The sequence below is a fragment of the Watersipora subatra genome, chromosome 1 (genome assembly GCF_963576615.1).
Source record: "Watersipora subatra chromosome 1, tzWatSuba1.1, whole genome shotgun sequence".
Taxonomy (NCBI): domain Eukaryota; kingdom Metazoa; phylum Bryozoa; class Gymnolaemata; order Cheilostomatida; family Watersiporidae; genus Watersipora; species Watersipora subatra.
In genome coordinates, this window is record NC_088708.1 from 53715670 (window position 1) to 53729929 (window position 14260).

Genomic DNA, 14260 nt, shown 5'->3' on the forward strand with positions numbered 1-14260 from the left:
GTGATTCCTGCTATGTTGGGGGTTGGTGAAAACTCTAAATTAAATTGTTTATAAATTATCTTCAAATTTTAAAAAGGATTCTGTTATAGCTATTGTTTCTATGGTGATATATTGTCTTTACTACTTTCTCCTATTATCACTCTAGTTTAGGTTTATAACAGGTTTATAAGCAATGGAGACATTTTTAGTGAAAACCATTTGTCAATATACTTTTATATGTAAATTTTGTAATTATTATACTAAATTATTTTTCTATTTTTAGTGGTTAGTTATTGTAATTTATTATTGGTTTAAGCTATTCAACAAAATTACAAATCAATCTTTTAGTAAAATTTAATCAAATTATGGATTTGTCAAGTTGGAATATATAATTTTATATCAAACTTTTATTAAAATTTGTTGGGACACACAAAGCGTTTTTAATATAGAAAGCAAATCTCAAACAAATTAATGGTTGACTGTACAAGCATAAAAAATGAACATAATAATTCTAAAAATGTGTTTTTCTAAATCTTAATCATGTGCTACATTTTTTAAACGTTTTCTGAAGTTTTAAACGCTGCCACTACTCATTCAGTTAACGAGCCGAATGCTCCAGAGCCACTCAATACAATGGACTTGGGAGACACATTCAACCAGTTGATAGTGAAGAAGGAAGAAGACGAAGAAAAGATAGAGTTTATTGAGCAGGCTGAGATCAGGCTCATGCTCTTCCCAAGTCAGATACATAAGATCGGCTGCGTCGTCGCTCTTCTCACCTACTACAGAGACCTGCTCCAGAGGTTTGATGCTTATTCTTTAAAGAGAAAACAACTCCTAGAATAAACAATGTGGTTTAGTAGAATATGCTGTTTTTGCCAATTAAAACTGCCTTTCCCCAAGCTTAAAATAAAAAAAAACTGAGAAAAATTACTAACAGCCTAAGATCATTACTAGTTTTTCAATATAGAAGTATTTCAGCGTTCAAATAAAGACAGTAGTTTTGTCTTGCAAGTAAATTTAACATCATTTTTCAAAAACTGCTTTTTAAGTTACTCAAACGTGGTGATTAAAAAGTAATTACAGCTAATAGTTTAAATTCACACAGTGTATGTGAAGAAAGTAAGGTGCTTTCATACATTTGTATTTTTTTGTACATTTCTGTGAGATGTGCTCGTTTGTGACTTTTTTGCCTAAGTTTAACTCGCAGTTGGTTTTTCTTGAAATTCAAGCATAAAATTAGAGCTCGTTGTTGCTCTCTCTAAATTGAATTGATAATATTTAATAGTTATTCCTCTCTAATTAACTCTCTAATAGACCCTCTAATTCTATAAAGGGCTTCGTTGATTTGATTGCTAATAGCTACATGCATGTCTCTAAAATTGAAGTCCCATTGTTGCAACTCTGACACAACTCTCTCAACAATCTGCACATTGTTACTAATTATATTTGTTGCAAATTTTTGTTGCAAAGTCCTATTTTTTGTGTGAATAATAGAAAATTTTATAATATAAGTACCGGAAGCTATTTAATTTGTATACAAATACTGAATGTGCTTGATACAACATTTAAACTCTTTATGGTAGTAACTTTTTTATTTTAAAAGTGGTGAAACTTTGGTAGCTATAATCTTTTTATTTTTGAAGAATTGTATAATTTGGAAAACATAATTGCACCAGGTTTACATTTTTTAGGTGCTTTCTTAATTTCATATTTGTTCATTCTGTCTAACTGCTGTGTTTTCCTTCTGGTTCTATTACAAAGAGTGACGGTTTACTTCCATGGTTCCTCCATTGAAGCAAACTGTGTTAGAATGTAACTAACCTTCTCTCTGTGGAATGCTGGTACAGTTTGATAAAGCACAACTCTAATACGCTATAGAGCCACAGTATATGCGGCTTTTGCTAGCTATCAAGCAGATAGCCTCACTTAGATATTGCCCAGCATTGCTGTCATCATCATCCATAATGTTACCTTCTCAAGGAGTAACTTTTTGTGATGACAACTTGTTTCTATTCATCACATTTTCTGTTTTTGACTTACAAGAAAAGCCTTGCATATACAGTACCTGGAGCATGTAAAGACAATGAGGAGACAATCTCTATTGTAGATTGCAAAGATGGGTGGTGGAGGAGCATCAAGAGGCGCCTTTATCATGCTACATTTACAACTCCCAACTACAGTACAGCTTTTTACCTGACAGCAAATCTGTGCAAGTCAAGGTTTGTGACTTCATATCTGTGTATAGTCTTGATCAATCCTAGATATCTCATTTAAAGTAATGATTTAGGGAAGCAATATTTGAGTTTATAAAAAGGAGGTAGCTTTTATGGTTCTTTTATTTGGATGTACATATATGCTATTTCTATCATCATATACTTTAAAATACTTATCACTTGTGACACCTGTCATAGCTCAAGTAAGCTTGTTCTTATCTGTGACAGGTGTCATCAGTACTTGCGTTTATCTCTTACACTCATTCATAGGCGATGCCTTGTCATAGCTCAAGTAAGCTTATTCTAATCTGTGACGGGTGTCATCAGTACTTGTATTTATCTCTTAGACTCATTCATTGGCGATGTCTTGTCATAGCTCAAGTAAGCATATTCTTATTTGTGACAGATGTCATCAGTACTTGTATTTATCTCTTATACTTATTCATAGGTGATGTCTTGTCATAGCCCAAGTAAGCTTATTCTTATCTGTGACAGGTGTCATCAGTACTTGTATTTATCTCTTACACTCATTTCTGCTTTTTCTGTTGTTTTTAGTGCCTTGACTTAACCTTTGATTATGACTTTGAATACCAAGGATCGGCAAGCAGAGAAGTGATTAGCCCAGTGTGTGAGAGGGTCTTCGTCAATTTAGCCATGGCTTTCAAGGAGCATTTCGGGGCAATCATCTCAGGCCCGATGGTATGTCATTTTGACACTCCACTACACAATATAGCTGCCTCAAGTTTGACCCTTTTCGCTACAGATAACAAGTTTTAATAATTTATTTTGTGTTACTAAGTGCTCTATTTGCTCAAACCAAACTATTTATGTTAACTTATATTAACACTCAGTAGCATTGCTTCATAAGCTCTGCAAGTCTGTTAGATGTTATTAAGAAAATGTTTTTTATGCATATTGCATGTTTCTCCCTGTATCATTTTAATAAAGATCCATCCTTCCAACATATGAGTTACCATAAACAGAATCTTTATTTAGCACGCACTGCATACAATATATGTTATACTGTACAGGGTTCAGGAAGACTGGAGACAGTGCATGAGCTTGCCAGAGCTTTGGGTCGGCCATTCTACTGGTTCAACTGTCACAGGGACTATGATGAAATATTGCTCCATAACGTCTTCAAGGGACTTGCTCTTACTGGTTAGTTGATGCGTTACTTCTTTAATATGCGGTTTCGCAATAAGCAATGCAATTTTGCAATAAGCAATGCACTTTTACAATAAGTAATGCAATTTTGCAATATGCAATGCAACTTTACAATAAGTCATGCAATTTTGCAATAAAGGGCAGCAGGGGCATATAGTAACTCAAATTGTACTATAGCAAAGTTTATTAACTAATAGCAGTATTATTTTTATTGAAACAAAAAATATTTTGTGCCTCGTTTTCAGAAATGTGTGCGAGTAAATTGTGTACTTTGAATTTTTGTGTGCCCGAGTAGATAAATATTATTTAGTAACCTATGAAACTGCTCCTTTTTAGTTGGTTGGTTCACTTTTAAACTTCAAGATAATGTAAATAAATTTTGATATAAATAGCTCACAAAGTCATGCAAAGGAGAACAAAGGACAACTGTATACTGTCATATATACATGGACTTGCATTGCTCTCAAGCACTCTGTGATCAGTGTATAAAAATAAGAATTGTCTTATTTTGGTTGAACCACATGAATGCATGTATTAAATGTATAACACCTATCGTTCTTCTACCAATCACACTTTCAGCACATAGCTTCACAGCAACTATCAAAACAAAACAAGATACCGGGTGTCATCAGTCTTCATTTTTACAGTTTCTAAAAAGTCAGTTTTTTATCTTAGCGTCTATTTTTCAGGCTCCTGGGTTTGCTTCAACAACCTCAATTACCTAGACCCTTCAGTATTAAGTGAGTTCGCTAGACTGATGGGTTTGGTCATCGGTGCACTGCGAGAGGGTAGATCAGCCACCCATCTTAGCGGAGAGGAGCTTCAGTTGCATCCTAAAGCCGCCTGTATGGCTATCACCACGAATCTCATAAGGGTAATATTCTTTTTTATCCCAACATCTTGCAAGACAAAATGAGTGATACTTATTATAATATTAATAATATAAATAGAGATTTATACAGCAGAGTATCTGTTATGTAAATCACTTTATAAATGTTAAAAACCTGCCTTAAGTTACTGTGATTGCTTCCTGCTTTAGTTATCACCATAAAACTAACTTATAGCCAAGCCAAGCTCCATTCTAATATATATAACTAATATATATATATAAATTATATATAATTAATATTATAATAAGTATCTCTCACTCTAACGGTGTTCTTCAGTCCTTATGCTTTTAACTTGCACCATTATTTTGATCATTGTGATTATTATTATCTTTAAAAATTATATTCTTATAAACTACATTGTTACAATTATTATTGTCGTTGTTACAATTGTATTTCATATACCTAAATTATACTATTTACTCCAATACATGATGCTAGTATTATTCTTACGAATAATAATATTATAACTTTTGTAAACCGTGTTATTATCATTATTATTATATTTACCACGAGACAGAAGAGCAGCAACTCTGTCAATAGAGTGTTCTTATTCTTGTGTCAACATTTATATAGCAGTCCCTTCGCCGTTTTTAATCTGTAACGATAACATAAATAGTTTGTACAGGTGAGAAGATGATTGCATATCTTTTCCTGAACTTATTGACTAAGTCTGTTGGCTGAACCACTTCCAGAGATTTTATATCATTTGTTTATCTTGTATTCTTATCTCATATGTTAAACTGTCAGTGTAATATGTTTATAATTAAGTTCACAGTATTTGCCATTCGTGTCTCGCTATTGAAAGCAGCGGTAATAGGACAACTCCTAGATGTTCTTGAAATAAAATAAAAATTGCATAAAAATAGGAACTCAGTTTATTTGCCTATTTATGGTAGTGATTACGTATTATAATAGCAAACCAATGCATGTCTGTATGTTTAATCATTTTGAATCACATATATAAGTGGCACAGCAGTATAACACAGCAGCAGTGTTTAAACATTGTAGCGCAAGATTAACTACAGCACTTGCAAAACAAGTTTTTAGATTTAATCTTTTCATTTTTCATTATGGTACAGCCAGACATTAATTCGTTTCGAGATTTGCTTTGTATGTAAAAAAGCAGTGTGTTGCAGCTATTTTTACTAAAATTTGATATAAGTGTTCTAACTTCATAAATTCATAACATGTTTCTCGATATCACTCTATGCAGGTAACAAGCACAAGCCCTGATGTAGAGCCGATATACCCAACAGTCGTTGCTCAGATGCCTCAGGATATCATCAAACATTTCCGTCAATTCTCAGTGCTCAAACCTGATCTCAAACTCACAGTTGAAGCCATGCTTCTCGCACAAGGTACCGTTTCTCCTATAGCCTGTTCTTTGCACTTTACAACCTGTTATCTGTGGTGATTCCACCTAGGAATAAGAGGTATGCATCAACTTATGTCCTTTTTAATACCATAATATATAGTGTCATTTATTAATACTACATCATATATTTATTTTAAATTACATTACATGTTTACCGAATTATCGTTAAAAGATATTTTTATACCTTAGTGATGGTAAAGGTGGGCAACATGATTTATTTGTAATGGAGAGGTCATTAGTTCAACTCTTTGGTTCAGAAATTCTAAAAACTGGTGATGGTTTGCACACCTTTTGTCTTTTCTGGGACCACGGTGCCACCAGTAGATCTAAACTGGCAATTTTTAACAGAAGTTTGAGAATAATTTGTTCACCAGATTATGTGATTTGCTCAGCAAAAGATATTATGGAATGATTGATAAATGAGCATATTTTGGTATAGTTATTTATTGTTTATTGATATTGTTAAATCATGTTTTATTATAGTTATTCTCATGTTTTGGGTTGTGTGATTTGGAAAGGTTCCAATTGTTCCAACAGTTCTAGGTTTTGTCAGGATTGTCTTTGTATTGGTACAACAGATTAACTGTGGGCATGTATAAGTTTAGCTATATTTAGGAACTTTTGACACTTGCACTATCGTACTGCTACCCTAGGGCACTTATATTTCGCTAGTATTTAGTTTTGTGAGTAGCATACAGAGTAAGATTTTGCGGGAACTTAATTTCGCATCTTTGATGAGTGCGAAAATATAGTGATGTGAAAATAAATGCAGTGAAACAAACATAATTAGATTCCTCAGGTTCGGTTCACCGGTAAGAAATTTTTTTTCAATTTGGGACTAGTTTGTAATTGTGAACCGCAGGTAGAATTGTGTAGCCGAGATCGATGATGCAATTTGATCGCTTGCTGACATTTTTTTCTTGGACTATCAATGAACAAAGCTATTTAATTCCGCGTTGTCGCTCGTTCGTTATGATAGTTTAGTTTCGCTCATGAAATTTTCGCGAGAGGACGACTCCGCGAAAACGCGAAAGTTAGATGAAGCGAATACATAAGTGTCCTAGGGTATGAACAATATGGCAATACTTGTCAGGTTTCACCAACGCTGCTAGCCTAGCCAAGAAAGTGCTTCTTGCACAAGAACTTTGTGTCAACTTGGGTGGCCTAGACAACTTGTTTAGCACCACGCCCTGTATTGGAACTGAGACTAGGGCGGGGTGGTCACTGCAGTCTCTCAAACACATCATCATTCAGGCTGGAAGCCTGCTAGACAAGCTCACTTCTGACAAGCTTGCAGCTCAGTATGAAAGTAAGTCTATAACTTTCTCATCATGTTTTAGCTCGTATTGCCAGTGAAACATCGATAGGTCGATATGCCAGTGTCGATATGATTGCAACAAAACTTTTTGCAGATAGATATTCACATGCGCTTGTGTTTTATTAATTATACAAATATTGCATGAAAAATCTATGAGCAAAACAAGTTGAAAAACTATGATGTATTCTTTTAGCATTGCATATGCGTTTTTTTTTATTTCTGTTCATCAGCTATATTTTGTCAATGGTGTGTTAGTCGGCCAACCTTATCCACCTTTATCTTACTATAGAGTGCCGGGAGAGCTTCTATGTGAATAATGTTTTGATATTGCTAACAGTAAAAAGAGATCATTTAGTGCCAAGTTTAGAATTGCCTTTATAGCGGTGTGTTAATCGTTCAGTGTTCTCGAAGTATAGTAAAAGCGTGTTAGTAGACGAGATACTGTTTGGGTTCTACAATGAACCTTTTGGCTGCGCTCTAGGTTTTGTAAAAAACATACTGGCATATTAATGTAGGTGTTTGGCTTTTTCATCTTATCAGTGCTCTTTGACAGTAACATTCATACATAGATGTCAGATGTTAACAAGTGCTTATTAAAAATGCAGGTTGCTGTTTGGTTTGTTTTATTATATTATTATATTAGATATGTTAATGTATGTTAGCGATTTATTATGTTTACTGTGGTGCGCTCATTCATTCATTAGTTCTGACCATAATATAGCAAGTTTTCAAGAAAGGCATGTTGGTCGTTTGTTTTATTTTATGGTTTTAAAAATTGCCTGTGTTGATAATATCCTGATAATACTGATTTGCAGAGAGACCAACTGGTCTGTCCCGCAAGGTTAATTTTGCTGAAAATCTAACGAGTGAGTTATTAGCACCAAATGCTGATGAAATGTTACAGAATTTATTTTTGCAAAGCACATAATCATTCGGCACCTTTTATTATTTTTAATTTAATTCAAATCATTTTTTAGTCTAATTTTATTTTAATATCATCAAGTTTTGGTATCTTAGTTGCTGCACCTTTAGTTAAGATATCATTTGTATAAGTTGGCTGTCCATGTTCATGGCAAGTTGATGAGAACTCACTATGTTAAACTACACGTACGACTATTGTTGGTTGACAAGCTGGCTTCTTTGTATAACTAATCAAATATTTTGACTGATCAGGAACCGATTTTGAAAGATTGATCGATCATGATCGATCAACTATTTTTTATCCAAGCTAAAACTCAGCCTTGCTCGTTTGAAGTTGTAAAAATAATGGCATGAAGCATATTACAGTTAAAACTGCACCATATTTTCAGCAATGCGATTGAATGTCTCAATATTCTAATAGATAAAACAAGCAAATCGACAGTAACCAATAATTAAAGAAAAGAGAACATGTACGCCAGCCATTCCCAGTAACCTTCTACAATTGTGTTTCTTTATTGTTATTCACAGAGTTGCTGTTGTGTGATGTTCGTGGTGTTATTTTTAGCAATCCATGAGCTACCGGAGGAGGATGAAGAAGAGATGTTCATTATCGATGAGAAAGAAGAAGTGCCAAAGACAGAGGAGACGGTAGAGATCTCAGCTGACACTGCCTCTAAAGAAGAAGGCAAAGAGGCACCTGAGCAACCGTCTGAATCTAAAAAACCCACTGGTAAAATGACTGGTGAAATGGTTGTTGTTTATTGATACTAACCGAAAGTACTTTAGTCTGAGTTACTAGCCAGCAGGTTAACTGTTCAGATGTTTCTGTGCTAGCATAGTTGTTTGTAATTTCGGTATAATAGTTTTGAATTCAAGGAATCAGGTCAAAACCTTTGTATTAGTGAGAGAGGCAAAAAGTTAAACTAATTTTAGCTTGTTGAATTTTCACTTGAAAAAGATAACACTTAGAGGTTTCTTCATCTCCTTTACATTATTAAAGTTTTAGTCATAATTGAGTAGGCCATTTTTTTAATTGATTTTCTATCACACTAAAGGAATTAGCATTAGCCAATAAAAAAAAATCCAAAAATCACTTGTGAGCAGTTCACTGTTAGTTTTATCGATGAAATTGTTTTAAGGCGAATAAGATACAAAATCGTTTAACATATAAACTCTTTATAATGCTATAACAGTTGTGAAGGCGATCAGCTATTTCAAGCTCATATTTAGTCGTCTATATACAGTCGGCTTTTTATATTTGCCTTCTTGTCTGTCAAACCCTATGGCTACTCTGAATTTTGACAGACGATGAAAAACTGGTGCCTGAGAAGCTATTAGCCGATGAAGAGTTGTCTATAGTCTCATCTATAAGAGACACTTTTCTTCCCCGACTTGGTGAGAGGGACAGAGGCTTGTTTTCTTCTATCATACTTGACCTTTGGCCCAATGTTGATGTGCCATTGGACTTTGCCGGTAGTCGCAGAGAAAAAGGTCAGGATGATCCGCCAGCCACAGCTTTGTCAAAAGCTACATCACGCCCACTTTCTCACACTACGTCCAATACCAACATCAAGACATTGAAGCAGAAGAGAAATATTATCCCAGGAATCAAAGGTGAGGAGTCTGCTCTAGTTTTGTTTATTGTTTGTTGTTCTTGTTATTATATTTGAACAGAATATTCGATTGTAAGTCGGGTGTGATATAAGTTGCAGTGTTTAAACGCCCTTTAAAAATTTTGGTAATACCACCTGAGTTCTTTTGCACCGCTAGTAACATATCTACGTGTACGTGTACTAGCACTGAAAATAATGTAATTTGTATATTTGTAATAACGCCTCTAAATTACTGTTGTATAAAGAGAAACCTCCATCAAGTCACTTTAGTTTCTCATGATCAATTACTTTCGTACGTGTGATGCTACGAACAGTTCTTTCTCTAGCTTAGTATTAGTGATCCTTTCTAAGATGCCAGTAAACCTTGAGTGATGCCGTGCTGGTTCCGGTTTACTTCTCTATCAGTATGCAAACATTGTTTTACTCGCTATTATAGAGTTTTAGCTTATAAAGTAAATCACTCTTTCATGTTCCAAGCTTATTCTTTCTTATAACATGTAAGTTAAACTATAACCTTGTAGCTTCCTGTTATCTTCTCAATATTCTATAATGCTAATTTGCTTGTTATGCACAGGCAAGAGAAGTTTTCTCTTATTCGGACTTTTGCCAGCAGGTATAAGACGCAATATTTTGCCTTAGATTATGCAGAACTTATCTTCCATTCTTTGCATGCTACTAACAGTCTTTCACACTTCTAATAGAGCATGAAGCGCTCTATGGTTATTTATATCCTCGCCTGTGCTTCCATAAAACTTGGCTAGAAACTTGACTTTTCCTTAAATGTGCAAATATATCCTTGTGGTTGATGTTTATATCTTAGCCTGTGCTCCCATAAAAACCTAATCAGATATTTCCATAAATAGATTGGTGCATTATTTTCTTAGATGTTCATATCCTAGCCTGCGCTTCCATAAAACCTGACCAGAATTTTCCTTAATTGTGCACGTATATCCTTGTGATAGATGTTCATATCCTAGCCTGTGCTCCCATAAAACCTAACCGGATATTTCCATAAATACATTGGTGCACTTCTAGATGTTCATATTCTAGCTTGTGCTCCCATAAATCCTATTCTGCATTTTTCCACAAATGTGCAGAGATGAATCCTTGTGATATACACAAGCTCCCTATTTTGTTTGTTTCTTCTGCTCGCAACGTGCGTTAACGAACATGTCAGAGGCAATAGTCAACTTTACTGAGAGTGTATTCTGTTATCCATGCCAACCTCTGGCATAGCATTATAGTTAATTTCATTGAATTCCTAATTGTTAATAAAATTTAATGACAAGGAAATTATGAACTAAAGTTTTTGAGTTACTAAGCCAAAATACATATGTTATGATTTAAATACTAATGTATTTTTAATAAGGTATTAACAATAAAAATAGTATTTTCAAAGTAAGCATTTAAAGATTTTTAAAATGTGACATTCGAATTTTACTCGTCACAGCTATATAATTTTGGTTTTGTCTGCTCTGCGCGATATGATGTTGAAAAGCTGAAAACCACGTATTTTAATTGCTGAGTATGCAATACCTCATATATGTGTGAGAAGTGTATGTGAAAGAAGAAGTGAGAAGTGAGAAATTAATAATTTGGGCTGTTTATATTTTTAGAGCAGCTAAAAATGAGAGATATTTTCTCTCTAAGCGCTTTATTGTAATATTTAAACTAAATAGAGAAAAACAAAACAAAAACTATTATTAAATTTGCTTACTTTTGCGTTAACCAAGTTGCATTATAATGTTTCTTGTGTTGATAGACAGCGTCTCGCCATTATACTTAAATTCCTTAGCAATGAGTATCCAAAGTTTGATTAAAGTTGTCTGCACTGTACACCTTAAAATTTGTTTCTGATTTTGTCAGTAACAATACAGATTTTGTTGCTGGCACACCTTCTCTACTGTAATAATGTCTTTTCATTGGCCGATCAATCATAATTGCATGTCCTATTCCTATCTACATATTTAAAATACACTATTTGTTGGTGAGTTCGATTACAAGCGTCTGCAGGTTTGTTGGTAGTATGCTACCGGGGGGTGTAGTTACAGGTACTTTCTCAAAAAATGTTGACCACTTTCTCTTCAATTAGCGTTGGTATGGCTGCTGTCTTCCCTCCTTATTTTATTTGCTGTTTGTGGCATTTTTATCCTTTTCTACCCATTGACTGCTAATTGTATTGTATCTTCTGGTTTATCAAGTGAAAAACACGTATTTTTGCATATTCCTAGTTTGTAAGTGTATGAATATTAATTTTACAACACAGATTTTGCTCGAATTTGACGTAACACAGGTTAGTAGTTAATGAATAATTTTGACAAACTCATGAGACTAGCAAGATTTTTGAAACCAGATAGATGAATTTTTTATTTGCCAAAATTTGAAGTTCGGTATCTAAGTTATTTATTAAGTACTGAGATGGTTGATTTGGTTTAACTAACGATTAAAGTCGCTAGGAATGTTTGAGATAGCCTGAAACGTAAGGAATTATTTTGTCAAGGTTTCTGCTATTTAGATTTCTTGTACAACAAATGAATCCAGTTTGTTGTTTACTTCAGAGTCCCTCGACCTGAACACATCTGTTGTGGCGATCGCAGCAGCTCAGTCTCAAGAGGGAATAGATGGAAAAATAACTGAGCCAGTCGACAGCATTGATGATGCAATTGCTGTGGCAACCTCCAACCTCGGTCTTTTGCCAGGAGTTGCCTTCCAAGCCCGAGTTCTTCAGCTTGCTCACCTCAGCAATGCTCACAAGGCGGTATGGCATTAACCTGACATTGATATAGCAAACACTTTTTTGTTTTCTAAATAAAATTTCATAGAAGGTTGAATGCTAGATGGGAAAAGGGAAGTTTGTAAACAGAAAGTTATTCATATGTAGTCAAGGTCTAGAGTCTAGTAGTTTAGCAATGTAATTTATAGTTTGATTTCTAACCAAAAATTTACTACAATATAAAGACCACTTTCTTAAATAAACATTCACTCAATGTATAATCATCTCAAATAATTTTCAAAGAAAGAAATTGCTGAGTAGCTGATGCATATATGAAACTCATGGAGAGTCAGTTGGGTCTGATAAAGGCCGACCATCAATGATTGCTTGTTTAAAAATGTACTTGTACAAAATTTCCAAATATTCAAGATCTTTTCAAGTTCAAAAGATTTTAAATTGTATTGCGCTCGGAAAAATGGAGTTGTCCTTTATATCAATTACAAGTTTCTCTGTGCGGTACGCAATGCAATGATGCCATTAATTCCATGATAATGCATCTGTTGCTATTTTTAGCTTGCATCAAATCTGTGGATATCGAGAGAGACCTTCGTACTAATAGCAAACACCAGTCACACTTTTTGTGTGTCATAGTTGTACATATCTAACTACAAAGCAAGCTGTCTGTTTAAATGTCTCTTCAAATACACCGATGTTCTGTTTATCTGCACTGATCAAAAGTTATGTCTTGCTTGCTGTTAGAAGAGGGTGTCGATTTATTACTATGAATAGATCTTGGTTGTTGGACCATCTGGCTGTGGAAAATCTGAGTGCATAAAGACCTACGCTGTGGCTGAGAGAGAACGGGGCAAGAGCATGAGTATACAGAGTGTCTTCACCAAAGCCTTTGAGCCCAAGTCTTTCCTTGGTCATTTCAACGAGCAAAAGTAAGAAATTCAAAGTTTACTACTTTTTCTGGATTGATTTTTGTCTGCTGCTGGTGACATCAATGGTAGTGCTAGTATTCTTGATTGATTGTTGTCTGCTGCTGGTGACATCACTTGTAGTGCTAGTATTCTTGATTGATTGTTGTCTGCTGCTGGTGACATCACTGGTAGTGCTAGTATTCTTGATTGATTGTTGTCTGCTGCTTGTGACATCACTGGTAGTGCTAGTATTCTTGATTAATTGTTGTCTGTTGCCGGTGACATCACTGGTAGTGCTAGTATTCTTGATTGATTGTTGTCTGCTGCTGGTGACATCACTGGTAGTGCTAGTATTCTTGATTGATTGTTGTCTGCTGCTTGTGACATCACTGGTAGTGCTAGTATTCTTGATTAATTGTTGTCTTCTGCCGGTGACATCACTGGTAGTGCTAGTATTCTTGATTGATTGTTGTCTGCTGCTGGTGACATCACTGGTAGTGCTAGTATTCTTGATTGATTGTTGTCTGCTGCTGGTGACATCACTAGTAGTGCTAGTATTCTTGATTGATTGTTGTCTGCTGCTGGTGACATCACTGGTAGTGCTAGTATTCTTGATTGATTGTCGCCTGCTGCTGGTGACACAACTGGTAGTGCTAGTATTTTTGAGATCATATGCCTGAGTCGAGTGGTCTGTAATCATTCATTATTATTACTTTTTCGTTTTTGATTAATATAGTCTGTAATGTGACTCGACAGTACCATTCTTACAGTCGATCTTTGTAAACTTTCAGTACAACGTTTATAGTCGATCTGACTGTACCATTCTTATAGTTGATGTGTGTGACCTAACAATACAATGTTTATAGTTTATGGGATCTGGCAATAATATTCTTATAATCAACATATGTGACCTAACATTATAATGCCTATAGTTGATATGTGTGGCATGACAGTACCACTCTTATAGTCAATATGTGTGAACTGACAGTACAACGTTTATAGTTGATATGTGGGATCTGACAGTACTCCCACATATATATTCGTATAGTCGATATGTGTTACCAGACAGTACGATGCTTATAGTCGATATGCGTGATTTGATAGTACCATTCTTATAGTCAATATGTGTTAACAGACTTTACAGT

At 34.6% G+C, this 14260-nt stretch overlaps 1 protein-coding gene across 1 annotated transcript in view; it reads left to right on the forward strand.

The window, feature by feature from the left end:
• The window catches only part of LOC137388922 (uncharacterized), an 88236-nt gene that overhangs the window by 41276 nt on the left and 32700 nt on the right, over positions 1 to 14260 (forward strand). Inside the window, 12 exon segments of the mRNA XM_068075423.1 lie at positions 578 to 782; positions 2090 to 2201; positions 2751 to 2894; positions 3227 to 3368; positions 4052 to 4236; positions 5466 to 5610; positions 6721 to 6936; positions 8432 to 8596; positions 9172 to 9480; positions 12038 to 12237; positions 12982 to 13042; positions 13045 to 13078. Coding sequence (XP_067931524.1) covers positions 578 to 782; positions 2090 to 2201; positions 2751 to 2894; positions 3227 to 3368; positions 4052 to 4236; positions 5466 to 5610; positions 6721 to 6936; positions 8432 to 8596; positions 9172 to 9480; positions 12038 to 12237; positions 12982 to 13042; positions 13045 to 13078 — 1918 coding nt within the window.